The sequence below is a fragment of the Episyrphus balteatus genome, chromosome 2 (genome assembly GCF_945859705.1).
Source record: "Episyrphus balteatus chromosome 2, idEpiBalt1.1, whole genome shotgun sequence".
NCBI classification, from domain to species: Eukaryota; Metazoa; Arthropoda; class Insecta; order Diptera; family Syrphidae; genus Episyrphus; species Episyrphus balteatus.
In genome coordinates, this window is record NC_079135.1 from 19,154,303 (window position 1) to 19,182,274 (window position 27,972).

The 27,972-nt window shown below is 28.6% G+C and overlaps 1 protein-coding gene and 1 long non-coding RNA gene across 2 annotated transcripts; both read right to left on the bottom strand.

Annotated features, from left to right (window-relative positions):
• Positions 1-146: 146 nt before the first annotated feature.
• LOC129908258 (uncharacterized) lies at positions 147-27,728 on the bottom strand. The gene is made up of 3 exons (XM_055984634.1): positions 27,440-27,728; positions 27,183-27,382; positions 147-1,253 (listed from the first exon to the last, which is right to left on the bottom strand). The coding sequence occupies exons 1-3, from the start codon at positions 27,726-27,728 to the stop codon at positions 147-149; spliced, it is 1,596 nt and encodes a 531-aa protein (XP_055840609.1).
• Positions 10,126-10,672, bottom strand: LOC129911706 (uncharacterized). The gene is made up of 3 exons (XR_008771688.1): positions 10,612-10,672; positions 10,422-10,529; positions 10,126-10,335 (listed from the first exon to the last, which is right to left on the bottom strand). It is a non-coding gene; the product is annotated as an uncharacterized LOC129911706 (long non-coding RNA).
• Positions 27,729-27,972: the final 244 nt, after the last annotated feature.

Genomic DNA, 27,972 nt, shown 5'->3' on the forward strand with positions numbered 1-27,972 from the left:
AGTAATTTGTAATAACTAATTTTTTATTCGATCTATGTTTATTAAATAAAAAAGAAAACTTAATTAACAAAATAATAAATAAGAAGAATTGATAGTAAAAAAAAAGTAGAAACATCTACACAAAACACGAAAAAAAGTTGAGAATCTTAAAGGAATATACCCCTCTTAAAACTATCTGCATTATGTCTCGCATACATCGGCGCCATATGCTTTTTATTATCCTTCTTTATCATCGACTGTACTAATCTAGCTGAAGCAGCCATCTGTTCATCTTCACCCGATGGAAACATAACCGGACCTTCAGGATCAGGTTGTTTTTTATTTCTAAAATTTTTCGGTTTTCGTTGAAAATAATTAGCATAATCATTTTGTGGTCTATGTTTACTGTTGTATTGTTTCGGATATGTTGAATAATGTTTCAAACCTGGTGTTGTATAAACTCCTTTTTTCACAATACCACCATTATTATTATTGTAATTATTTTTAATATGTTCTCCATGATGATAAGTCCTCAAAACAGTTGGTTTTGATGATATAAAATTCGTATGAAGAACTTCATTTTGTGGTTTTTTAGGTAATTGCAATTCAGGACGTTTCTTTGGTTTTGGTGGTAATTGTTCTTCAATTTGTAAATTTTGATCGAAATTTTGTTGACTTGGATAGTATTTTTTCTGTGTCAATGAATCACCACTACTTGCCATTGCTTTCCATTCAGTTTCATCAATATCATATGGCACTGTTTTAGGTTGAAAACCGTATTCATTTTCAACAGTTGGATGATATTCATCTCGGGAGGACTTTAGTTTATCATGCATTTCTTGCATTGCAAGTTCCATTGGAATTTGCTTTATTCTAGCTTGTGGACGTAATTCAACTAGACTGGGAACCTTGGGATGAGAATGTGTGAGATCTTCTAAAGGTTTCTTAACTGGACTTAAATCAGAACTAAGAACTATATGTTCCTGGTCCTTGCTGTAATGATTGATTTTTGATTGAGAAGTGTCATCATTTTTTCCAGCTTCTGAATGTGGTGAATCTGTGATGGGATGTGAATTCGCTCCAACTGTTTTTACGACTGCATTGAATCCATTTTTAGAATCAGCTGTATAGTCAACGGTTCTTATTGATCCATCAGGCTCCAGGACACTGTAGTGACCCTTGATCGTATCACCTTCTCGAGACTCCCATTGGGATTTGACATCACCTGTGTGAAGGTCTTTCACACCATAGCTAAATGCGTATCCTGGATGATCCTGAAATTGAAAGAAGCATGTTGTTATAGAACTTTGTTTGATTAATAAATAAGGTAGTGGTAAAAATCTTAAAAAATATAAAGAAAAAGTGTTTGAAAATTGTTATTTTTGTTTCTGAAACAATTGAGGTGTGAAACCATTTGAATGCCTATCGATACAAAAAATTAAGAAAAAATAGCTTATAAAAAAAAACACTCGGCCTTTTCTATCACTCTTGCCTTTTTCTATCAAAAAGTTTTTGATATAATCTTTATATAATAAAATAATTGCTAACAACTTGGTTTTAAACGGTTTAATTTATAATGAAAAAAATAAAACATTGAGTTAAAAAACAGTAGTTTTTAAACTTAAATAAAAAAGAAAACATTTTTACCATACAATTGAGCTTTTTTATTACCAATTTTACATTTTAAATAAAATAAGTATAATAAAAACCAGTAAAACAAGTGAATTCGAAACCGATTTCTTATCCGAAATTAAATTGGTTACATAGGAACCAGTAATGAAACAAGTTATTATAAGACCGATTTCACATACACAACAAATTTGGTTGCATTATTACCAATAAAATAAGCTTTTTTATAACCATTTTTTCATTAGTAATAAAATTTGTAATTTTTTAGTCAACAAAGTAAGATTATCAATTTCAAAACTGGTTTATTTTTAACTTATAAATTCAGTTATTTTAAAGCTAGTTTTGCACTTCAGAATTGGTTAGAATTGGTTATAAATTAACCACAAAATTGAAAAAAAGTTAATTATTGGGAAAAATAGACCTGATTTAAAACCCATGTAGAACCTAGGGTTTTAAAATACCGAGTAAAAAACATACAAAATTACCAGAAATGAACTTTGGGTTAATTTTTACCGAAAAATTACCCACAGTTACAAAATAACCAATTTATAGTCATTTTATAACCGCGGTGATTTTAAGAAATATTTTTACCGCGGTAATTTGGCTACTGAGGTAGCAAATTGTTGCTTGGGGTATGATCTAAAAATAAATCTAAGAACTTCTTAAACTTAAATACCTACTTGTAAAAAAACACTACCACAATCATGATGTCGACTTATGAAAACACAAGCCTTAAATGTTAAATCTCTTTAAACACACGCATATAAGTTTATTTGAGTTTATATTCATTTTCATTGGGCTGATTTATAATTTGAAAGAAAATGTCCAAGCTCACAGCATCGTTTTGTGTGTCGTTTATGCAATATCCTGCAGAGCAATGTTGCCATACATTTTTCACGCATTTGAAGCGAATCAATATCGTTCCAGATCGATTCGCAGCGGGATTTTTTGATAGATTGTTTCTAATGATAACCAAAAAAATAGAAAAAAAAAAGATCAACCGACCATCGAAAAAGAGACCATAAATAAGTTGGGAGTTTTTGAATCTATTTATAAAAAATACTTATACACATGTATCTATGGTAGTTTAGATACATTTCAAAGACAAAAAAAAGAGAAAATCAAGAAAAAAATGGGCTCATTTTTTTTTTTTAGAGTTTTGCCTCTAAGAAGTTAATAAATCTAAGTTAGATCACAGTTCAGTTGATATTTTGGCAAGCCCAGTACTGTGCCCACACCTACGTACCTGCAACATGAATGGCGGCGGCATGGTACGGTCATGATGGGAGTCGTGTGCAGTTTACTCGCATGTTATTAACCAAAGGTGACGGAAAATTTGATTTTTTTGTTAGATTTTTTTTTTTCTATTCGCATGGAACTTGTTCCAAAATCGGTTCAATGATATTATGGGTCGTCGTCGTCGTAGATTTTTGCTGTTACCATGTCGTTCAGCAACCATACAGTCAGGTTGACGTCGTCGTTACCGTACACTAACCCAAAGCTGGAGTCGATTCAAACGAAGTAGTATGGTGCATTTGCGTGTACGCACTCTGAGAAGTTCCTTTCACTCACTTGGCGATAACGCCTTATTTTTTTTTTTGTTTTCCACAAAATTTAGAATGCATAAAAGATAATATGTTGTGTGTGTTACCAAATGTAACTCCATATTCCTATACCAAATAAATGCAAGACTCTGAAATTGAATTAAGATGGAGATAAGCAGCATGGGGCTTTTATATAAATGTAATTTGAATCTGGGTATTTTTTTTTTTGCTTTTACATGAAAGGCTGAATTTAATTTTTGGTAGCGCTTAGGGAACAATCATCGTGTTGTGTGTTTTTTTTTTTGTTTCAACTAAGCTTTTATGGCCATTGATCGGTTTTTTTCAATGATTGACCCGCGACATGAAAGCAAAATTGTAAGCAAGTTTAGTTTTGTAGGTATATCACGACTTTATGTATGAGTCGGCTACTTGTGATCTTTTCTAGTTGTACCGTTCATCTAATACAAAAATTCAACTAAAGACGTAGTTTTGTCGAAAAAAGATTCAAATCGCAAGGAATTCAAAATGTATAAATAATTCTAAAGTATAAAGTTTAAATTTACTAGAGTTAATTCTTAAGACTTTTCTTGTTCTCTAATTTTTCCGCAAAAATAAAACAAAAATTTGAATGAACTTGTTGCTGAGAACAATTTTATGCCGAGAAGTACTCATTTTTTAATTTTAAGATTTTGTTCGAAAATCCTTTCAGAATCAAAAACGTTTGAAATGGTTATGGGTTTTGAGTTGCCGACGATCAAAAAACTTTTTCATCAAAAAACATTCAAAAACACTTCTTGTGGAATCGTTCAATTGAGGAAATCAAGGAAATCAACTTGTTGCAGAGTTATTTTGTTTTTAACTTTTAAATGAAAGTTAGCTATATTCAATAGTTGTGATTAAGTTGCTGCTTTCTGTCTTAAATTTAGTGAACAAATTATCATCAATCATGTTAACGAGAGCAATATTTTATTGCTGAGAAACGATTTATGTAGCTATCGTTTTAAAATAACTTTGTTTTTTTTTTTATAATTGAAAGATGTTTGTTACTGACGTTAAAGGGAAACAAACAATTTTATTAATTTTTTTGCTTCATTTTTTAAAAATCAAAAACAGTTAAATAATATTTTCTAATGGCAGTTCACAACACAAAACATTTAATGTAAAATTTTTTTGACGTGATAACGTCTTATAAATCGATGAACCATGGCAGCCACCACAAAAAAATGACGCCATTTTCTAGCGTTCTACTCTCGCACTTTCGCAGTGCGGCAAAAATTTCAATTAAAAATTAAAAATAATCTATTAGAGATACAAACATCTTCTATAGCTTATTTGAAAGATAATAACCTAAAGTTGAATATATTTGAAGGATTTTAAAAAATTTCATCTTTTAATAGGGTAAACAGGGATAAAACAAAATTTCAAAAAATTGGCTATTTCCTAAACGCGAAAATGTAAAGAGTTAAATTTTTTTTCAATCAATAGATACATTTATTGAAAGACTGACAATGGTATTGAAAAAATTCTAAAAAATTTCAAAACCAAGCTATTAATAGTTTTCTAGAACTAAAACATTAGGTAGACCTTGACAAAGTAGTGATTATAGGTAGGGGAATTTTTTTTTGACAATTTGAAAAACGTCATTCAAAAGATAATACAAAAAAAAGTTGGGGGTCTGATACGTATTTTTTTTTAAGTCTCTGCGTTTCGAAATATAAATTTTTGAAAAACACCTACTTATTTTGGGGTATTTTTTGTGAGTTTTTATTTTTTTTTTTAAATTTTTGTAGCATTCAAAAAATCTCAAGCTTATAGAACATGTAGTCTATGACTAGGCGCATACATGTGCAAAAAATTGGTATTTTAAAATGGTTTTTGACCGAATAACGCGATAAACAAGTTTTTATTTTTATATTCATATTTTTTTTCTTCAACAGATAAATAAGTCCAATCTATATTGTGGATAGATAATAAACAGGACTATATCTGTGCAAAATTTCAATCAATTTTGTAGTCACAATTTTGAGATAACGGTAAAATAAAGTTTTATTATTTAACAGGTTCTATCTTTTGATCTAAAGCAAATACAAATTTGATTTAACTTTACTGAGCATCCTGATGATGTTACCGTAATCTCAGTTTGGAATTTCGACATGGTTGCCTTAAAAAAATTTTAACTTTTTTTCTAGGCATCGCAGAAATAAGATTGAAACGTCAAATGAAAGGTGAAATTATAAGCTTTTACATAATATAAGGTTATAAGGTTGTCTAAAAAAAAAAATGATTCAATAGCGTGAGAACATAAAATTATATGTTTTTTTTTTGCTTTTTTTGATGAAATTTTTTTTATACATAATACACCCCACTCTTTTAGTATCTTAAATAAAACAAAAAATGGTATAAAATTGGTTTGTCAAAAGCAGCTAGAATCACGTTAAATTATCCTCGCCAACAATTTTCAACTTTTTAAAATTTTCCAGAAAGATTTATATATAATTTTAATTTAATATTTAAATTTTTTCAGTAAACTCAAAAATCATATTGGTTTTTTTTTAGAAGCTCTAGTTTTTGAAATATATATATTTGGGCGAATATTCATACAAATTTTTAAGATTTTCTATTTTGAGCGTTTATTAAAAATTTCCAGAAAAATTTATATTAAACTTAATGTATTTGGGGTCAGTGAACCTAAAAATCACATTCATTTATTTCTATTTTTTGAAATATTTTAGTTTTTCACATTTTGCTTATTAATGCTTATTTTAAATGTTTCTTAACATTTTTCAGAACCTAATGCATTTGGGTTCATTTTTCATATTTTGGGGGTAGTTTCAAACTATTTTTTTTTTATATTTTATTATTACAAGCGTTTTTAAAGTTTAGCTGGAAAAATTTATTTCGAATACTAATGTATTTCGGTTCAGAAAGTAAAATAAAAACTAAAAAAAATTTTCTTATTAAAAAAAAAATTGTATGAATTTCTATACCTTTTCATGTATGAATGATTTAAAAAACTAGAGCTGCTAGAAACAAACTGATGTTTGTTTCTGGAATCCAGAAAAACCTAGAATTCCGAAAATACAGAAAAACCCAAAAAATAAAAGAGAAAAATTAAAAAAACTCTTCAAAATTCTCTGTTCACAGAAACCTAAATTGAACAAAAAGTCATAACAAATAGAACTTAACAAGAATAATAGCAATAACAGTTATAGTATTATCTATCATAAAAAAACATAAATTTATATTTTTTTACCTATTTGTATGATTTTTTTTTTTTAAATTTTATTTGCGAACTTCATTGCGTTCAGCGTTAATTTTTTAATTTTTTTCTCACTAAGCTTGTATCGTTTGCATTTCACCGGAAATAATTTTTTCGACTTTACACTTATGATTGTTTTTCTGAAATCGATATATCGAAATTTCAAAAAGTTATATTTTATGAAAAATTTGTTCAAGTTTTTAAAAAACTTTCACAAAAATCCATCAAAACACACATACAACAGTCGGAAAAAGTATTTTGACAAAATGAACAGCTTTCTAACTGATGAGAATAATCTGTAACGGTTAAACATAAAATAAGAAAGTTGACGGTTATTTATTAAGTATATTATGGTAAATCTCATGATGGTCAATGTCAGTCATATAGTTGGTAATATGGTTCTAGGCTGCATTTTTTGTATAAAAAGTACTAATTTTTGAGAGAAAAAATTATTTTGACAAACGTTCTTTTTCAACGTTGGTAAGGTAAGGTAATGCATTTTACGTGTTTCAAGCACGTATACAACTGACAGACTTGTTAAGGCCCCGATTTGTACAAAATTGGGCAAAACGGCGGAACTTAACATTGAAATTAGTGCATCTTCTGTTGCAAGTCATAATTTCTGTGCGTCTGTTAAAAAATCTGTGGAGAACTGAATTCATCGCGGGAAACTAAAAATTACCAAATATACAAACACAAAAATATAATTATATTATTCAAAATTTACCACAAACGGACAAAAATTTAAAAAAAATGCACTTACAAAAATTGAAGCATTTTGAAGAATTCACTTTATCGCGGATTGACTCCAAAAAGTCTGAATTTGGAAATGCCATTCTTTCATCAAAAACTTTGTAAGCAAAAGTACCCTTTGCATTGAGCTCAAAGAAGACAATTTTACCATGTTTATGGGAAGATAATACAGTATTTATCTCATAATTAAAAATATTCGAAAAAAAATTGAATTCTCAAAGGGACATGTTGTTGTGCTTTTCGCTTCTGGAATAAACTTGACCAAATTTTTACGGAGCTTCAACAGTTCCTTTTCGTTTCACGGATCATTGAGATAGAAATTTGTGAGAATGTGGTCCATAAAACTTTGTTTTTGAATGAAAGAAGCATACCAATATGTCCCTTTGAGAATTCAATTTTTTTTCGAATTTTTTTTTATGAGATAAATACTGTATTATCTTCCCATAAACATGGTAAAATTGTCTTCTTTGAGCTCAATGCAAAGGGTATTTTTGCTTACAAAGTTTTTGATGAAAGAATGGCATTTCCAAATTCAGACTTTTTGGAGTCAATCCGCGATAAAGTGAATTCTTCAAAATGCTTCAATTTTTGTAAGTGCATTTTTTTCATTTTTTGTCCGTTTGTATTAAATTTTGAATAATATAATTATATTTTTGTGTTTGTATATTTGGTAATTTTTAGTTTCCCGCGATGAATTCAGTTCTCCACAGATTTTTTAACAGACGCACAGAAATTATGACTTGCAACAGAAGATGCACTAATTTCAATGTGAAGTTCCGCCGTTTTGCCCAATTTTGTACAAATCGGGGCCTTAACAAGTCTGTCAGTTGTATACGTGCTTGAAACACGTAAAATGTATTACCTTACCTTACCAACGTTGAAAAAGAACGTTTGTCAAAATAATTTTTTATCTCAAAAATTAGTACTTTTTATACAAAAAATGCAGCCTAGAAGCATATTACCAACTATATGACTGACATTGACCATCATGAGATTTACCATAATATACTTAATAAATAACTGTCAACTTTCTAATTTTATTTTTAACCGTTACAGATTATTCTCATCATTTAGAAAAATATTCATTTTATCAAAATACTTTTTCCGACCATTGTAGGTTTGATCCAGTTTATTTTTTGCTGTGTTAATCTAAAACCTTCTTAAAAATAATTAAATTTCAATTAAACTTAAATTCTATTTTAGTTATAGATCAAAGAGATTGATTAATTTTCAATCTTTTTTTTTTGCCCATAAAGTACTAAATTACATCAATTCTTTAGAAGGTCAAAAGATCTATTTTACGAGAACTATTTACAATCAACAAAACTTTTGCCACCATAAAACAATTTGACTGACCAATATTTTGTTGCTGTCTACAATAAATCTCAAATAACCAATCTACTAAACTAATTAATGAACAAAAAAAAAAAACACATCTAAAAGAATCTAAAATGCGTTTTTAATCGCAAGCAAAATATTCATCACGATTCTATCGACCTGTCTAATGTCGTTCAAACGACGGATTTTTACGTTCATTTGTTTGTGCGCGGCTGCAGAATACCGCCACCGCCAACTGGACAGCAATTGTATCAGTCTCAAGTCACCGAAATTGAAAAGTCGAAAAAATTCAAAGTGCTTGATGGCTATTAGCTCTGAATAATTGTCGCTTGTCAGGTGCACGTTTCGGCACCGCACAGACTTGACCGATCGCTGTAAGCGACGAAAATTGATTTATCCGATATTGATAAGCCGATTAATTAAAATAGATTGTGCGAGGGCTTGGATTTCGCGATTCGGATCTGTGTCGATCAATTTTGTTTTTTTTTGTTTTACTTTTATTTGTTTGTTGATCAGTTTACTTCGATAAATGATTCTTTTCTTTTCTGTATGAGCTGTTAATTAACGACTTTACGATCTAGTCTCTGATCAACGACATTGTTGAAAAGCTTGTCTTGTTGCATTGCCAACAAAAGTGACTCATTACATGCAACTTAAACTAACAATAGTAATCGAAATCTCGATCTGCCAAGGTTGCATATATCAAAGAGCTCGCAATCTACAGACACCACCGCCTTAATCGTGCAAAACCAAAATCAGAGATTTATTGATTGAGTAAAATTTTGAAAATGCGTTTTTCTGGGTAGGTCCATTTATAGGTATCTAGTTGAATACTGCCCCGGGCGGGTTACGTCCATTCTATCAGGCCTGCGGGTTGTGTGTAAGTTAATTTTGGCCCACAATTGTTTGACGAGAACAAATTCGTAATTTGTGTGATTTTTTTTCGTTGGCTAAGTCACATAGTCAGTCGCAAAAATGATAATTTGTTGCGTATACGAGTATAATAGAACTCCACTCTCCCAATAGAACAAGAATAAATCAAGAGATTTTTTTTTTTGAAATTTATAATAATGCCGGGATTTGGGGCTAACTGGCTGAGCGAGAGCGTGTTGTGGCGGCAAATGCTAATGTATCAATGTAAATTCTATCGATATGGCAAAGTTGGAATATAAATCATATTGCACTCTCAAATAAAACGTGCAATGAATTGCTGTTGAACATAATTGTAGGCGCCAACAAATTAAAATGCAAGTTTTATTTTTTTTGTTTTTAATTGACGTGGGACAGCTTAAAAACAAAAAGTCACTTAAGATGTAAAAAGTTCTATTCTATAGCTATGATCCTTTGGATTAAAATTTAACATTTAAATTTTATTCAGCTGTTATCGATATTTGCCCTGAATAAAAGTTCAAAAGAATGAAACGTGAAAAAAACCAAAAGACCCAAAAGCTATATTTACGCACTGCATTCACTTGTTCTTGAAAATTCAAGTTAACATTTTTTTAATTGGTCATTTAGGTGGAAATGTATCGAAAATTTATGTTCCCATCATGTGTTCTGAATTCAAATGAGTTGAAAACTTGATTCTTCTCTATAATGTCTATTTTAAGCATAAACAGCATAATGTTTTGTAGTACCAGCTACCGAATCGGATTAATAGGAAATTTGTTTCAATTAAATTTTGGTTAGAAGTCCCGAAAATCTGAAATTCAAAAAAACATATATACCCAAATCCCGAAAGCTCATAATCCCGGAAATCAAAATCCAGACAACCCAAAATCGTGAAAACTCAAAATCCAAAAGGTGTAGTTAGGATATATTACTTATTAATATCTAAGAAGAAATTTATTTTATTTTGAGTATTGAAAAAATATAAAAAATTTTTTTTTTTTTATTATATAATATAAATTTCAACTTACGTATTTGGGAGCATATTCTTGTAGTTCTTCTTCGGCTTGTGAAAATTTGCAGTGCAGAATATATACCAATACTGTGATTAATTTAAGGGTGCAGCAATGTGGCCGAGTCTAAGAAAAAATAACAAAAAAAAATAAAATAATAGGTATTAAATAAAGAAAAAAATATAATGCACGTCTGGGTCGCACGTACTTGCTCTTATGGTTAAAGTTTCTTAGAATTTTAAAGCTTTTTATAAATTTCGTAAATTAATTTTATCATACTACACACATACATCAGCTTTCCAATACGAAAAGAATTATCAAAATTGCTTCACTCAGTTCAATGTTATGAGATAACAAACATAAAAAAAATACATACAGTCGAATTGAATGCTTCCTCCTTCTTGGAAGTCAGTTAAAAAAAGTTGACGAAAAAACCTTTTCAATATGAGATTTGATTTTTATATAACAAAAGATTTTTAGAATTTTTTATAGGTATCTAAAAATTTTTTAAAAATTTAAAAAAAAAAAAAATACATATGTATTTGGTATACCATTTTGAAGAAATTATTTTTCATAAATTCAAACAAAATTTCAAGTAAAATTATTGATCTGTTAATTTTCAAAAAAAAAAAAAATAAATTAAAATACTTTAAAAAATCCAAAACTTACTTTTATGATAAAAATTTAAAAATTTAATTTTCAAAAAAAAAAAAAAAAAAATAAATTAATGGCGTTTTCGATTGGCAGTCCGGAAGCGTCCGGAATCATTCTGAAAGCGTTTTATTCGCACAAAACTGACAGTTTTGTATGAATAAAATTTTTTCAGAATGATTCCGGACGCTTCCGGACTGCCAATCGAAAACGCCATAAAATAATTTAAAAAATCCAAAACTTACTTTTATGATAAAAAGTAGCTATATACAAAGTAGCACTTTATACACCAAATAACTGTCATTTTTTAAATTAAAAACGTTAGAGCCGTTTTTGAACAAAAAAATCTTTTCTATTTTCATCATAAAATGGCAAGTAACATTATTTTTGGTCCTAAAAATGAAATTTCAATTTCGACGTTGGAAAATTTTTTAAAACTCATAACTACCAAGTTTGAAGTCAATCACTTTAGTAGTTTAGGCTGTATACATCAAGATAGATAAAGACCATAGCAGTATTTAAGGGGTTTAACCCCCCCCCCCGAAATTTTTTTTCAGAAAATCAAAAGATATAGTATAAACAAATACCTACAAGTCTAATATTTGCAGTACTAAATGGTTTGTTTGTGTATTTTAGTAATTTAATTACCTATCTGAAAATCTCCTTAAAAGTCTCTACCAATTTCGTATCGTTAAAAAAGCTGTTTTTATAAGGAAAAACAACAATTTTGTGATCCATTACAACGTTTGGTAAGGGATTTTTCAAAAAACTAGTTTTTACCTCTTTTATCATTTCCTAAAGCACTATGTAAACACCTTAAAATGTTCTTTTAAGAACCCTTTAAATAACACAAGTATTTATCTACATTAGACTGGGCCAAAAAAATAAAATATTTTTTTTTTTTAAAGTTACTTCGAAAATCTTGTTCAGGATGATGAAAAAAAAATTTGGTGAAAATTTGAGCCGTTAAAAATAATGTTAAGAGGTCTATCATCGGTGTTTTTTATTTTTATACATGATATGATGTGTTACAACAGAACTGCTAGACGATCAAAGTAAAAAAATTTTCTGTTCATTTTTTCTTATATAAAATTAAATTTCCTACAAAAAAGATCTGATTGAAAATTTTCGTCAAAAGAGCCGTATTCGAGTAATTAAGCTTTTTAAATCGAAGTGTTTTTTCAATTTGACTGTTTCACTTTGGAATTTTGTGATGAGCAAATAAGTGAATAGAAAAATAAAACCACGACAGATTCTTATAGGAAATTTAATTCTCTACAAAAAAGGTCTCATAGTAGTTTTCCCTAAATTGAGTTCTGAAGATTTAAAAATTGATTTTTTAAGAGACCTTTTTTGTAGAGAATTAAATTTTTCATCATCCTGAACAAGATTTTCGAAGTAACTTAAAAAAAAAAAATATTTTATTTTTTTGGCCCAGTCTAATCTACATGGTTTTTGGTGTCGAGGCTAAACTATACTTTTTCAAAGGGTTGCTGAACTCGAATCCGAAGACAAAAATATTCGATCACATCTAGTTTTTGAAATATTACCGTTAAATCTATTTAAGTCTTTCCGAAATCTTATCCTTTTATTTCAGAGAGTACCTATGTAAAATTTTTCGTTATATTTTTAGCTTTCTATTTATCAAATTGTTTCAAATTAGAAAATTAGCTCATGCCAAACAACTTGGATTATTTAAAATTTTTATTTTTAAGTATTCCCGATTTAATTTAGAAAAAAATAGATATAATAGAATATATCTATTTTTTGCTACAAAATTTCAGTGGGAGAAAAATTTCATTTTTCAATGCTTTTATATATAAACCCTAATAATGATTCAAATTTATTTCTTCAAAAAAATTTTCTATCAAACAACTTATCACTCCTTGTACCAATTTTAACTAGAGATGCCGCCGAATATTCGGCCATTTTATATTCGGTACATTCTTAAATTCTTCTATGAATTGCTGTCCTAAAAAATAATTAAAAAGGATATTTGCAAGTTTTTCGCTCTGACACAGTTCTAATGACCATTTGCTTCAGCGGAATCAAGAATCAACTGCAGTTACATATAGATAATAAAAAAGTTTTGTGATTCCTAAAAATAAAATTTGTTTGGTCTGAGGTAACCCCCCCCGAAATGAAATCCTAGCTACGGCTATGATAAAGACAAATGGACAGACAGACGGAAAGGCAGACAGACAGATTGCGGGAGCCACTTTTTTCGCATTCTCTATCATCGTTATGCTTTGTCTGATTACTATCTAGAGTTCCATTTTATTTACGAATCATAAACTTTTCCAATAGAAAGTAAAAGTAAAAACCTAATTAAAAGGCAGAACTTTGAAAAACATGATTTTGAACTTAGGATTTTGACCTGCCGAAATTAGTTTTTGTCAAATTTCTATATTCTGTAAAATTGTTCTAAAATACGAAAACGAACAGAAAAATTCAAACTATGTTCTTCGGTTAAAATAATAAGAGAAGTGACCTTTAATACACTGAGCACTGAGGAAGGAAAATTGAAACGTACATTGTAATATGATCAACGTTGAAAATAACAGAGTTAAAATAACGTTCATTTAACTATGCTTTTGGATTTTAAAATTATGGTCTTTGACCCAAAATCATCTCGAAAAAAGTAAAATAAACTTCGTTTTCGTTTGTTATAAGTAGTTTTTTTCCTCAGTGTATGGGCCGAGTGAAAAGAAATTCTTTTTTTTTTCAGTGATCAATTATATTGGAAATTCCTTGAAACGCTTAAAACCTATAAAATTTCGAAATGCTTGAAATTTAAATTATAAATTAACGATTAGCAATTATTCACACCTCGCATTGCCTTACCTTAAACGGTCAAAGACATGTTGCATTTTTTTTTCTTGTTAATGTGGTTGTGTTTATGTGATTACTATTGTACTAAACCAATTTTTAATTGAAGACAAAAAAAAAATTAAAAACAAAAAAAATCTACACTTTAACTACTATTAAAAAAATTTAGGTTTCATAGAACGATTTAAAGGTTTTGTCAATTTTATACGTTAAAGACGTAAAATTTTTTTTCAGTTCGTGATCATTTATTTGCAGGCGTTTATAGGAAAACAATATCACTAAATTTATGAATTGTCTTATAAAATAATCTTTTCTTTGAGTCCTAAAAAGCATGCATAAAATATTAAAAAACAAAAGCAATAAACTACTCTACCTTGTATTTTCTTTAACTCGAATTCAAAATGAACTTAAAATGCTTATAAGGATAACGAATTATTATGGCAAATAATAATTTCATACGCATACGCATGTTATATTCATTCATATGTTATTATTTCATGATTCCTTTTTTGATAAATGATCGTAATAAAAAAGTGGATTGCGTTCACTTCCTTGCTTTTTGAACATTATTTTAACACAACTCGCTATGTAGATTGTGTGTGTCTTTTGCCAGGAGCTAGGCTTTACCTTGTTTAATTCTCTCCTACAACTCTAAAACATGCAAAAAAAAAACTAGTTACACAGTTGCCAAGACTGTAAAGCCTGGCTCAAAGCACTTATAAACTCTAAATACTTTATAGGCATGTCCAAGCCCAAATGCGAACGTTTTTTTCAATTGGACATTCAAAATCAGATGACAATTTATTTCATAACCACTCGCTGTCAATATATCGGTTACCTTGCATTTTGCTACCAAAGCATACAAATATATCAATCTTATACAAAAATAATAACAAAAAAAAAGTTTGCAAAAAAAATCAAAGAAATTGTGTCGTTAAATTGGTTTAAAAGCTGAAAGAGTAAAACCAGAAGCCGCGGCTGGGGACTCCTAAGTGATACTCGTAAATGATCAAAGATCCGACGTGTAATTTGTTTCCAGTTTGGTCTTTGCGCCCAGATGTTGGTTTGGTTTGGTTTTGGTTGGTGGACGATACATCTCAGGGTACTAGGACAGAACGAGCTTATTGAGTATTGCATATGGGTGATTTTCAAGCTCTCCAGCTCAGCTCTTGATCTATCTATAGTGCTAAATGCGTTTACGCAGCCGAGTGCGGTCTCTGGAGCAGCTGAGATTTGTAGTACAGCATGTTTATATTAATTAAATTGTACAACGCTAGAATGTGTGATTTGCGTGAATTTTTATTTCAATTTAACTACTTTTTTTTTTCATTTGGAGACAACCCAAAACGATATATAAGTTTGAATATACTACTTGTGTTGAAGTCGATCGTAAATCTTTCGTGCTGAAGTACCAATGACTTATCCTTTAGTCAATACCTTTCACATATTTTTAAGTTGAGTTCGCAGTAAAAAGGAGCAGAGCTGTATAATAAATGTCTTGTGACAGAAAAGGTAGACTGCGAGTTGCACAAAATTTACATAATAGCACAAAAGTTTAAAAGTGCTAAGTGTTTTGAATTTTGTTTTTTTTTTGGTTTTTTTTTTTTAATGCAAAATTCTTTAAAGGTGACTAGAAGTTAATTGAAGTTAATATTTTTACAAAAATATGTCTATCAACAAGTAGTAGTAGTGGTGTATGTTTATCATTAATTTAGGTGCATGATCGTGTGCCTAAAGCAAACTATATTAAGATTATTTTTCTTAGTTTAATTAATTTTAATTATGACTCAGATATATAGATTTTTCTTGGAGTTATAGAATGCAAAGAGTATCAACTCTGAAAAAAGATTAAATCATAATAAAAAAAAAGCTGTTTTCCATATTTAAATTAATTTGGTTTTAGGTTAATTGTCATAACATTGGCGGAGAAGAGCAACAAAGTGGCCTTCGTCATAACATCCTTGGGTTGTGAGTTGCATCTTGCATGCTAGGTACGAGTATATAGAAAAATTAATTCTCATATGAAATTTTTGTTTTTATTTTTTTCAAAAAAGGCTTTTATGATTTTCTAAAATTTTCTTTATGCTCTTTACGTGGAAATACTAGTAGGTAATTCATCTTTGATTAAAAAAAAAAAAACATAATAATACAGTAAAATAAGGAGAAAAAAGGGGTAAATCTCGGAATGAATGTTAGTAGAAATTTTTTTTTCTCAATATCTTCCTTTTGCCATTCTATAACATATCTCAAAAGTCTAGAAAAATCTCATGTCCGCTTGTCGCGATTATAAGGTCAAATCGCGAAATGGAGATTTTCAAAATTAGCAAAAATAGGCTATAATATTATATACACATATGATACATGATTTCAAGGTATTTTTTAATGCTGATTGCAAAAAAACTAAAATCAAGACAATCTGACGTCTCTGGAAAAAGTTATACCTGTTTTTCATCTGTCAACTCATATTATTATAACAGTTGCAAACTTACTGCCGAAAAACTTTTAAAAGTTATGGTAGATGAACCAAATTTTGCATGAAGATTTAAGAATCCATCATTATTAAAAATCAAAACAATTCATTACAAAAAATATAATACCTACGAAATAATGGTATTTTTTGATGGAGGGGCAAATTTTAGGATATGCACTAAAGAAGATTCTTGTTCATCTTAGGAATAAGTGCAAATAGGCTAATTTTTTCATTTTAATCTTTGTTTGGAAATTCTTTAACTACCCTCAAAAATCTAAAAAATCTCATGTCCACAAGTCCTAATTTTCTTGGTTTGAAAATAAGGTGCAGATTTTAAAAAATTGGTGCATATCCTAAAATTTGCCCTTCCTTCAAAAAGTACCATTATTTCGTAGGTATATATATTTTTTGTAAGGGATTGTTTTGATTTTTAATAATGATGGATTCTAAAATCTTCATGCAAAATTTGGTTCATCTACCATAACTTTTAAGGGTTTTTCGGCAGTAAGTTTGCAACTGTTATAATAATATGAGTTGACAGATGAAAAATAGGTTTAACTTTTTCCAGAGACGTCAGATTGTCTTGATTTTAGATTTTTTGGAATCAGCATTAAAAAATACCTTGAAATCATGTATCATATGTGTATATAATACCATAGCCTATTTTTGCTACTTTTGAAAATCTCCATTTCGCGATTTGACCTTGAAATCGCGACAAGCGGACATGAGATTTTTCTAGACTTTTGAGATATGTTATAGAATGGCAAAAGGAAGATATTGAGCAAAAAAAATTTCTACTAACATTCATTCCGAGATTTACCCCTTTTTTCTCCTTATTTGACTGTATTATGAGGCTTTTCAAGCTTTATGTGGGTGGGTCAAAATACAATTTTTTTGATTTTCAAAAAGGCTCAGCGATCAAAAGGTGCTAAATGGTTCGGTTAGCTTATAAGTAAAATTGCATTTCATTATTTTAAGCCTACACAGAAAAAAATATGACCCGCTAAAAACTAACAGATTGCCATATTGTTTTGCCGTCCATACATTTCATAAGGAAATCTTATTAAAATCAACGATTAATAAGGTTTTTTTAAGGAGATTTCTTATTATTTTTATAGAGAAAATCTTATTAAAATTTGACTGAAAAGTTGATTTTTTTTGCAACTTAGCACTAGAACAAAAATCGCGATCAATATTTTCATGGCAAGTTGGTTCAGGTGGTAAGGGTGGCGACTAATGATTTGAAGTCTCCAGTTCGATTCCCAGCCTGGTCATGTTTTTTTTTATTTTTTTGCAGATTTTAAAACAATAAGGAAAACCCGATTGTTTTAATAAGGTTTCCTTCTTGGATGAAAACCATAGAGAAATCTTATTGTTTTTGTTCTATTTTATGTGGTCTATTTTTCTCTGTGTAAGTGTCTCCGGATTGTGGTTTCATTTTTGAAAAAGCAGATTTTTGCCTAAAAACCACACATGCTTTGCTTAATTTATTATTGTCTCATTTCTTATACAAGCTAATTCAGGAGGATGTGCCAAAAAGGTTAAACGTGTAGGATGGGTCGGAACAAGAAAAAAATCGTATTGGAGGGGGTTAATATTCGCCCCCGTTTAGTCAGGAGGGGCAATTTTCTAAAAAAAATGATTTAATTAAGAAAAAATATTATTAAAAATCAACGGTTATACCTACAACAACATGTTATACCTTTTTGTCAAGCCCAAAATCTCTTTTTTATTTTGCTTTCAAATAAAGCTGTTTTATAAAATAGTTTTTGAAAAATTAATTTTCAAAATCAAAATTTTAAAATTTTTTTTTTTAATTTGCGAACTAATTTTTTTTTCAAAATTTTATGTGATTAAGTACTATTTAAGTTTTCAAAATTCAATGCTCTTATTTGTTTGTAAGCAAAAACAGAAAACCGGATGCAAAAATGTTTTGTCGATTTTGAGAAATTAAAAAAAAAACCAAAACTACATTTTTCTAAGACTTGTCAATTAATTTATGAAACATTATATCTTTCTTTTATTATTTTTAAGGGGATACCACGCCTCCAAGGTAGAAAATCGTTAGTTTGAATATGTTTTCTTTGCATTAACTACAATTCTACCAAGTTTCAAGATTCTAGGGTATTCAGAAGTATACTTTTTAATAATAAATTGATATTAAATCAAATAAAATGGGCGGTTACCACGCCCCCTGAATGTAAAATCTCAATTTTTCGATTTTTTTCTTTGTATGTACTTCAACATCCATGACCATAACAAGTTTCTATGAAAACTAGAAGTTTGCCATAATTTTTATCATATGTTATAGCCCTATTCTGGCAAACCTCACAAGTTATGAGAACCTCACAAGGTGAGCTGAATTTGATTTTGTGAGGTTTTCGCGTCACAAAAACTTTCGAATTTGTGATCTGCTCTGAAGGAGGTCACAACTCACAAGTTGGATTTTTGCTAGTAAGAAGTTTGTGAGAAATAAATCCTCACAAAATCGAGTTATGATCGCCTTGTGAGGTTTTTGTGACTTGTGAGGTTTGCCAGAATAGGGCTGTTAGTTAGTGTGTTAGTGAGTAAATCAGCTACTCTTTTTGCGATTTTTGAAGGCCTTTTTCTTAGAAACTACTAATCCTACTTAGCTGAAAGTTTTTGAGGAGCTTGATTTGGACTATGTTAACAAATAAAACGAGTTTGAAATGTTTGACATTATTGAAACAAAAGTTAGAATGATTCGAAAAAGGCCTGAGTTTTTTCCTAAGGGTTTAGGACCAAAGTTCATAGAGAACTTGGCTGGGCAACCGGAGGCAGAAGATAAAGTCTGATTATAACCAAACTTTATATTATTGTTCTATTCACAGTTTGGCACCTTTTCATCACTGTGCCCGTAAAAAAATCAGAAAAAAAATGTCTCCATACATTTGTGACCCAGCCTAGTGAACAGGTTACAGAAGAGACTAATTTAAAATTGTTTGATGACAAAATTACCCGTATCTAGATCATATCAAACTCCTTTTTCCCACTAGCGATCAGCAGATCGCAATTCTTAATTAGAACAAAAAACCAACATTTTGCTTTAGGTAGACACCCAAAACCAGTGAAGAACGTAGGACTTTTTTGATTTGTTGATTTTTATAGAAATGGCATTCGTTTGAAAGTTTTCGAAAAAAAATTCGTATAAAAAAAGGGGCATTTATTCATTAAATTCTGTTTTAACGAAAAAATCCTACTTTCTGCAATGCAAAGTAGCATTGTTTAGTTACACACCAAATTTCATCCCGATCGGATAAAAAATTTAGGAGTATGTTGGTTTTCCGATAAAAAAAAGTTTGCAATTATCAAGAATGACGCCGTCATTTTATCATTAAAACTGCTAGAGCCGTTTTTGAGAAACTTTATCTTTTCCAAAATTGTTATACAATTATTTTTTGTCACAAGAAATATATTGCAAAAATCGCTCTGGAGAATCTCCAAAAAACGCGTTTCATGTTAATCGGTATATTATAAAAAAATCAAAGGTCAAAGGTCTTAATAAATGATACCCTAGCAGGAACTTCATTGAGTTTTATTCATCAGTCAAAAATTTTTAAATTATTGAATTTTTACTTGCTCAATATGACAAGTATTGTCATATTGTAAAAATTGCCTTCGTTATAGCGTATGTGCTTCTCGTGTGTGGTTTGGATTGTTCCAAAATGTATTAGAAGTGTGTTTTTGTCCCAAATTTACTTGAAGAAGGATTTTTTTCCTAGCTTTGATAATTCTATTTTTGTTTTTTGTGAATACGAATAATTTACGAATAAATTTATGTTGGAAACTCTTCTTCCAATAACAAAAAAAAAAAAACTCAAAAAGGCCCAGCTTTTTTTAATAATTTTTGTGGCAAAAAACATAAAAGTGCTTGGAAAATTTTCTGTGAATTTGTTTTTTTTCGTAAACTTTCTTGGTCTTTATTTTTGAGCAAATTAGCATCCAATTTTCAAAATTTCAAAAGGGTATCAAACAAATGGGCTTTCTGTTTCTGTCCTATCGTCCCTTGTTTTATGGGATCCAATCAATTTCAAAAGTTTCACTTGAAATTTTTTAATATTGTGATTTAGAAAGACTTTAAGAGTTTTTGAAAATTTCCAGATTCTTGATAGATGTAAAAAATCGTTTTTATTGGTCGTAATTGTAGCCTTCAAATAATAACTTAAGAAAATAATTTTATTGTATAGTCTTCACAATTCTTAAAAATATTAGTATCACATAAGCCATATGCACTGTGCTTGTAAGATAGGTTCTTAGCTTCACTTTTTCTTCTCAATTTGTCCTAATACTTATTAATGTCTTTAACCTCACGCACACAATTTAGTTTATGGTCACTTAAAAAATCATTACAATATTTGTAAACATTTTTGTGGTATAAAAAAAAGTGAGAGTATCCTTGGGAAAGTGAAAAGAAAGTTTTCATATTGGTTGCTTTCTCTTTCACTATTAATAAACATCAAGTAACACAAATGAAAGCACACGAAACTTACAAAAAATAACATTATCTCTGTTGGAAAAGGTAGTCCTTTTGTGATTGCTCTATTTTATAAAAACAAAGCAAAGGTAGTCCTTTATGTATTTTTTTCTCTCTCGGTTCCGTATGTAATTTCACTGTCGTATGTCTTAAAACGATATCAAAAAGATATCTTTTTTAATTTCGTTTAAGTCACTGTCTCTTTGTTGTTTATCAAATATTCACTATATCTTATGGTCTATGTTCACATTTCAAGGACAACTTAGCAATTAGATTTGACGCTGACCAAAGCGCCTCTATTTATAGTAAATGGATTGTCTTATTCCGATGCTCCTTTATATTAAAAGACGATTTTCCTGTGCTGTCGGTTTGGATTTAAGATGATCATATAGTTTCCATTGAGCGGTCACCGCAGCAGCAATGCCGGTTTTCTATATTTTCTATTTATCCGGTTAATCTGGCATTGGGTGGTTATTTTTTGTTTTTTTTTGGTGATGATGGTAGGAGTGTGTGTTGCGGAGATTCAAGCGAACCAACAACATAACAACGATGCATTTCTTTCAAACGATAAAATGTGTAACTTGCACTTTTTACTTTTAACAACCAAACATGTACATTGTACATAGTTCCAGAGTCGGTTTTACTATAAAAAAGAGTTTAAGGGCGCTAAAATAAATGAAACGTTAGCAATAAAATAAATTATTATATATTTATTATATAAAGTTGTCTAGAATTTTTAAGCTTTTTGTATCTGTTTTTTTTCTGTAGAGTAAAATGTTACAACTAGCAAGCAATTTCTATGAAAGATATAAATGCTAGAATTTGAATTATCAGTAAAACTCATTATATTTCAAAAACGACTTGAGAAAAGTTTGCAAAAAAACTGGGTGCCAAAAAATAAATCAGCTAAATGCATTTTAAATCTTCTATTAAAATAATTTCTAATACAAACTTCTAAGAAGGTCCATTCAAATGGTCCTGTCAGCCTAAATTTCTGAGAGCAAATTTTAGTTTAATTTGAAGTTTATCAGTTAAGATTATATTATTAGAAATAGTCTTAAATTTTGTTAACATCATCGGTGTTCTCAAACGCTCGGAATATCATTTACAAATATAGAAGTGACAGTATAAATTCAAATCACCAAATACTTTAACATTATAGCTATTACAGTTTCTGAGCAAATACAAATTTTCCAATATTTTTCAAAAGTAAAAATTTCTTAAGAAATCATAAACCAATACCAAAAAAAAAAACAAAGCTTAAAAAAAATCATTTAAGATTTTAGAAAAAAAAAGATTATAAAAAATTTAGTTTGCACACGTTGAAATTGATCATTAAAAAAAAAAATTAAGAAAAGGGTGCCAAGTTCTAAAGAGTGTTTTTTTTTTATTAAATATAAAAAAACCTATAATTTGAAACACTTTAGGTTATTCAATCCTGCATTTTGTTAAAAAATAGGTTAGAGAATTTATTTTTAAAAATTTGTTAAGAATTTTACAAAATTAAATATAATTTCTTTTTAACTTTAATTTTTTTTATAAACTTTTTTTAAAACATTTACAATTATTTTTCTTAAATGCTTTTACTTTACATTACAAATTTAAAAAAATATTTGTTGCAAATAAAATAAACATTTGTATGCATTCATAAAAAATGTTATTGCAAATAAAAACAATTCTGTTAAAAAAAATGCCAAATGTATATGTAATATATTTTTACTTGCGATATAGGTACTATAGGGCAAGTTTAGGATTCGTAAAAAAAAAATCGATCTCGAGATAACAATTTTACATGACATTACGATGATGGAGAATGCCAAAAAAGTGGGTCCGGCCATTCTGTCTGTCTGTCTGTCTGTCTGTCTGTCTCTATCTGGAGCTGCAGCCTAAACGAGTGAAGTGATTTTCTTCAAACTTGGTGGTTAGCAGTTTTTGGTGATTCCCTAGAGGGAAAATTGAAATTTTTTTTTTTATGACCAAAACTAACGGTACCTGCCATATAACGGAAATAGAAAAGTTAATTTTTTTTCAAAAACGGCTCTAACGATTTTGATTAAAATTTTTGTGTGTAGTACTACACATAATAGCCAACTTTTTAAATAAAAAAAATATTTTTTGTACCGTTATTAACGGTACCTGTCATAGAACGGTTTTTTTCGTTTCTGAATATCTCGTACAACATTAACCCGATTTAAATGAAAATTTTTATACAAAAAAGTGTAAGTAAAGATAATATTAAAATTTTAGAAAATTTTCAAAAAACGCATTTTTGGTTTTTTAAAAATATTTCAAAATTTTTTTTTGAAAAATCAATTTTTTGAAAACGAATCAATGAAAAATTTTGAAATTTAGTTTTTATGTGTAAATTAATTATTTCTTCAAAATGGCATACCAACTTTTTTTTTTGAAAAATGTTAAAAAATTTTTATATATAAAAAATTATTTTTTTAAAAAACGGCTCCTACAATTTTCGAAAATTTTTTTCTAAAAATACCTTTTTATACAAGAAATAAAATGGCATATTTTTTATTTTTTTTTAAAGATAATTTAAAACGGAGTTTAATTAATTATAAAAACAGATTTAATTTTTTTATACTACTTATGAAATTTCTTCAAAATATCAAATTTTAAATTTCTTGAATGAAAAGCTTTAACTATATAGTTACTTTAAGCATAAGAGCAAGTACGTGCGACCCCAGTCGTGCAATTTATTTTCTAATACTCGTCGAATTTCTTAAAATTTTGTTTATTTTAAGTAATTTAAAGATTTAAATATTTAATGGCAAATTTCTTGCATTGATTTTTTTTACTTCAGAAATTTTTGTAGATATTTAATAAAAATAACGATTACGATACATTACTTTTTTTTTGTTAAATAGGTATGTATTTTTCCTTGCAATATTTTTGCTACATTTTTTTATTTGCATTTTTTTAATGCAGAAATTTAATGCATTGATGTTTTTTTAAATATACATATTTTTAAATTTGCATTAATTTTTTTTTGTAATTTTTAATATCAAATGCATTTTTCTAAATCGAGATTTTAAAATCTTTTTACCAAAGTCACCTAATTGCAAATTTTATTTTTTGATACACTTAATTTGGTAAATTGGTCAAGTACATACCTTTCATTTTATTTATCACTGACACACAAATTTTTTAATAAAAAACTTAGCGCCTTTTTCCGTACTATAGAAGTTCCACCCATGTATCCAAGTTGAATAGATACTAAACTGATAAAACAGCGTGAAATGAAAAGCTTAAAGACAAGTTTTTCCGCAACACCGATCACATCAGTGCACTCGAAAGAAGATTTTCAACGGGAACTACCAGGGTCGGATTAGCAATTTAAAATAACTTTAACTTCATAGCTTTTTTATACAAATGTTTTATAATTTAGTACGAAATCATCTTGATTTAAAAAGGGTCAATCCTGATTTAAGAAATTTCGATAGATTGTCATAATTGAAGTTTTGGTAAATTTATAACTTTTGTTAACTTGGAAAATTACTAAACTAGATCGCAAAAAGCCGCCTTAAGTTTTTCAACTATTTTCCCATTTGGATGATTCGCCACTGGTCACTGCAAACAACTGCCAACTGCATAATTGCGGTTGCATTGCGTGTTTCTTAATACTCTATAACTATACTGGAGATTGACGACCAAGACTTTTAAAATATACAAATGGAAGAGTATCTTTGCCAATAACACTAAAGAGGTACCTTATACTAAAACCAAGTCAAAGAAAAGCAAAATAAAAAAAAAAACATTAAATAACTTTGACATTGAAAGTGAGCATGTTACAAAAAATTGAAAGTAGATAGTTACCTTGATGAGAGATTTACGATATTGGGGGGATGTAACATTGTATAAATATACTATTTTTTTATTTTTTCTTTAACAAATTGACATCTTTAAGTGTTGTTCGTGTTTCATAGTTATAACTTCTTCACAAAATACCTGTGTAATGTTGGCGGTTTGGTGTTTAATTGAAAAGAAAAGGAAATTATTCGCAAAACATTTATAATTGGATTTTTTTTTGCTAAAAAAGCAAATTTGATTTATAATTACTGGATATATGAGACATGTTTTAGTAATAATCAATCATTTAGTGGCATTTTAAGTGAATATTGAGTGGTTAACATACCCTATCTGTAACAAAAGAAAGGAAAAAAAAGAAAAGTTTTACAATATTCAGGTTGTAAAGTTGGCGTAGTAATTTAAGTTTGTAGCATCATAAAGTTTTAATTAAGGCATTGGTTATTGAAATGGAACCTACTGATACAGATTTTACTTTTTGTTTTGTTAAAAAAAAAAAATCAAGTTTAAAAGAGTCTTTAGAGTGTTAAGAAATAAGGAATGTAACTATTAATTGTCTTTACTTGTTTTATGAACAAAATAACTTCGCACTCTGAATCTGGTTTAGAAGAAAATTTTGACACATCATGTCATGTGATAAACTTAATTTCTCTTATCAATTAAAAAAATATTTCTAAGTGTCAGTAAAATAATGAATGGAAACATTTCAACAATTCAGTTTCAGTTTTTTGTTACAGTGGTAACGAATTTTTTAAACGGTCACTGTGGCGGATGGGTAATTTTATTTTTAACATTTTGTAGTGTTCCATCGAAATTTAACCTAAGTAGTGCCAGACTTCTTGTGTTCTTTAAGAGGTTAAGGTAATATTTAAAGATATAACAGTTCGTAGTAATGGGCTCCAGACATTGTCCCATTCAGTATAGTCCATTTGAATGCGAAATGAGAGTATTCAAATATGAGCAAAATTCTAGTTCAACTTATATTCGGTTTGTCGTGGCGATTGCTCTATTGGAAATGTTTTGTTTATGATTTTAACAGTTTTTGAACTGAAATTTTTCAAAATACAGTAGTCCCTCGATAATGTGAATTACCGATAATGCGAATTTCTCTAAAATGTGAATCGCCAAAAATTTTCATTGTCATCTCTATAATGTGAACTATGAATATTTTTAGACTCTGTAATGTGAATTTCTTTTGTAAAAGTTTGTGTGTTTTTTTCTTGTTCGTGCTCGCAATATTTTTTATAATCCTGGATAATGGACAACTGTTATTGGTCTAGAATTCTAGATGAATCCTTAGAAATATTGAATGCGATGATTTTTTTTTGAAGTTTTGAAATGGAGTGCTTTCGTAATTAATTTTTTTTTTCATTTTTTTCATTTATCTTTGACATTTTTTTCAATAAATGCTTAAACTTAGGTTCAAAAAAATATTTTGTGCTACATTCATTGCTTATAAATATTGTTTTAATCAGTTTAATGAGAATTGGAAAAAGTTCCAGTAATGTGAATCCCTCTAAAATCTGAAAACGCCTTGTTTTAATTAGTTCACATTATCGAGGGACTACTGTATTAAGAAAATGTTGAAAACCAATTTTATGTTTTTTTTAAATTGTTCGATTTTCATGGTGAAAATACACATAATACATTTTTCTGTTATTATTTTTAAATTAAATATTAAATACTTTTTATCATTTTTTTCAATTTTTATTTGAAATAAATGACATAATTTTGACGAAAAAGGTTTGATTTTTGATACATACATTATATGAAGCTTTAGAAATAAAATACACGACTGGGTCGCACGAACTTGCTCTTAGGGTTGAAGTTGATAGAATTTTTAGGACTTTATATATAGAAATTTAGTAAATGTAATTATTGTAGGTTTATAAAAACACAAATAAAAAAAAACATAAAAATCGTTTTTCAAAATAATAAAACAGCATCTGAAATCAAATTGCCCTTCAAAACAAGTATGCAATTTCATTAGTTTTATTAAGATGTATTTTCGGAAAAAAAAATTTCAAAATCGTTAGAGCCGTTTTTTTAAAAAATTAATTTTTTTATAAATGATTTTTTGGAAAAAAAGTTTTAAAATAAAATTGGTATGCCATATTGTAGAAATAACTAATCAAAATTTTAAACCAAAGTTTCAAAAAAATTCAATGTCCCGTTTTCGAAAATTTGATTTTTCAAAAAAAAAAACTTTCAAATTTTTTTTAAAAATCCAAAAATTATTTTTTCTCAACTTTGTTTTTGAAAATATATAAATGTTTTTTTTTTTTATAATTTTGAATAATTCTGATTTTGAATTTAAACACATTTCTGAAACACAAACTCTATGGTTCTCATCTCTTTGTAAATTTCCATTAAAAAAAACACAACAATTTATCATTTTCTCATTTATTTGATCATGCATATAAAAAATATTATTTTTAAACTTAACTTAAAAATTAAAATATTTGGTTAAATAGAAAGCCATTGATCCATGATTACTGCCAACTTTATGAGCTTATGAGTGTTGTTTAACATTAACATAACTACTAGCATGTCCATGATCATAACCTCCACTATGATGTCCACTAACATCATGATGCACAACAGGATGATGAGCATGCCCAATATTCTTAACAATCGCATTAAATCCTGAATGATCATCAGCTGTATATTCAACAACTCGAGTAGTACCATCTGCTTCTTTAAGAGTATATCCACCTAAAAATCGATACAAATTTAAGTAAAACCTCATTATTATTCAATTAAAAGACCTACCCTTAACATGATCTCCATCACGATGTTCCCATTGACTCTTTTGATCTCCGGTATGAGCATCCTTTACACCATAATCAAAACTATATTTTGGATAATGTGATGGTTCATGATGTTCGTGCTTGATGATTGGTCCATGTCCTAATGCCAAAACAGGTGGTAAATGATGCACTGGATGATGATGAGGAATTTCATGTTTGGTCAAAACTGAATAACTAGTGCCTCCATGATGATATCCTGCTCTAACAGCTCCAACCAAACAAAGAATGATAATACTAAGTGAGGAAGTCATTTTTTTGGCTAACTTGTTTGAATAAATGTAATCAACTGATACTAACTTTGTGTTTTCCTCAAAGTTTTATACCAAAAATGTTAAGAAATTCTCAAGACACTGAACTTTTGTTAGCTATTCAGGCATGGTTAAAGCTATTAGCCAATATTTGAATGGCTAAATTAGCTTACCTCGATAATCAATCATTGACTTTATACAAAGTCTATCAAAAGAATCAAAAGTCTATTTATTTTTTTTGTTTAGT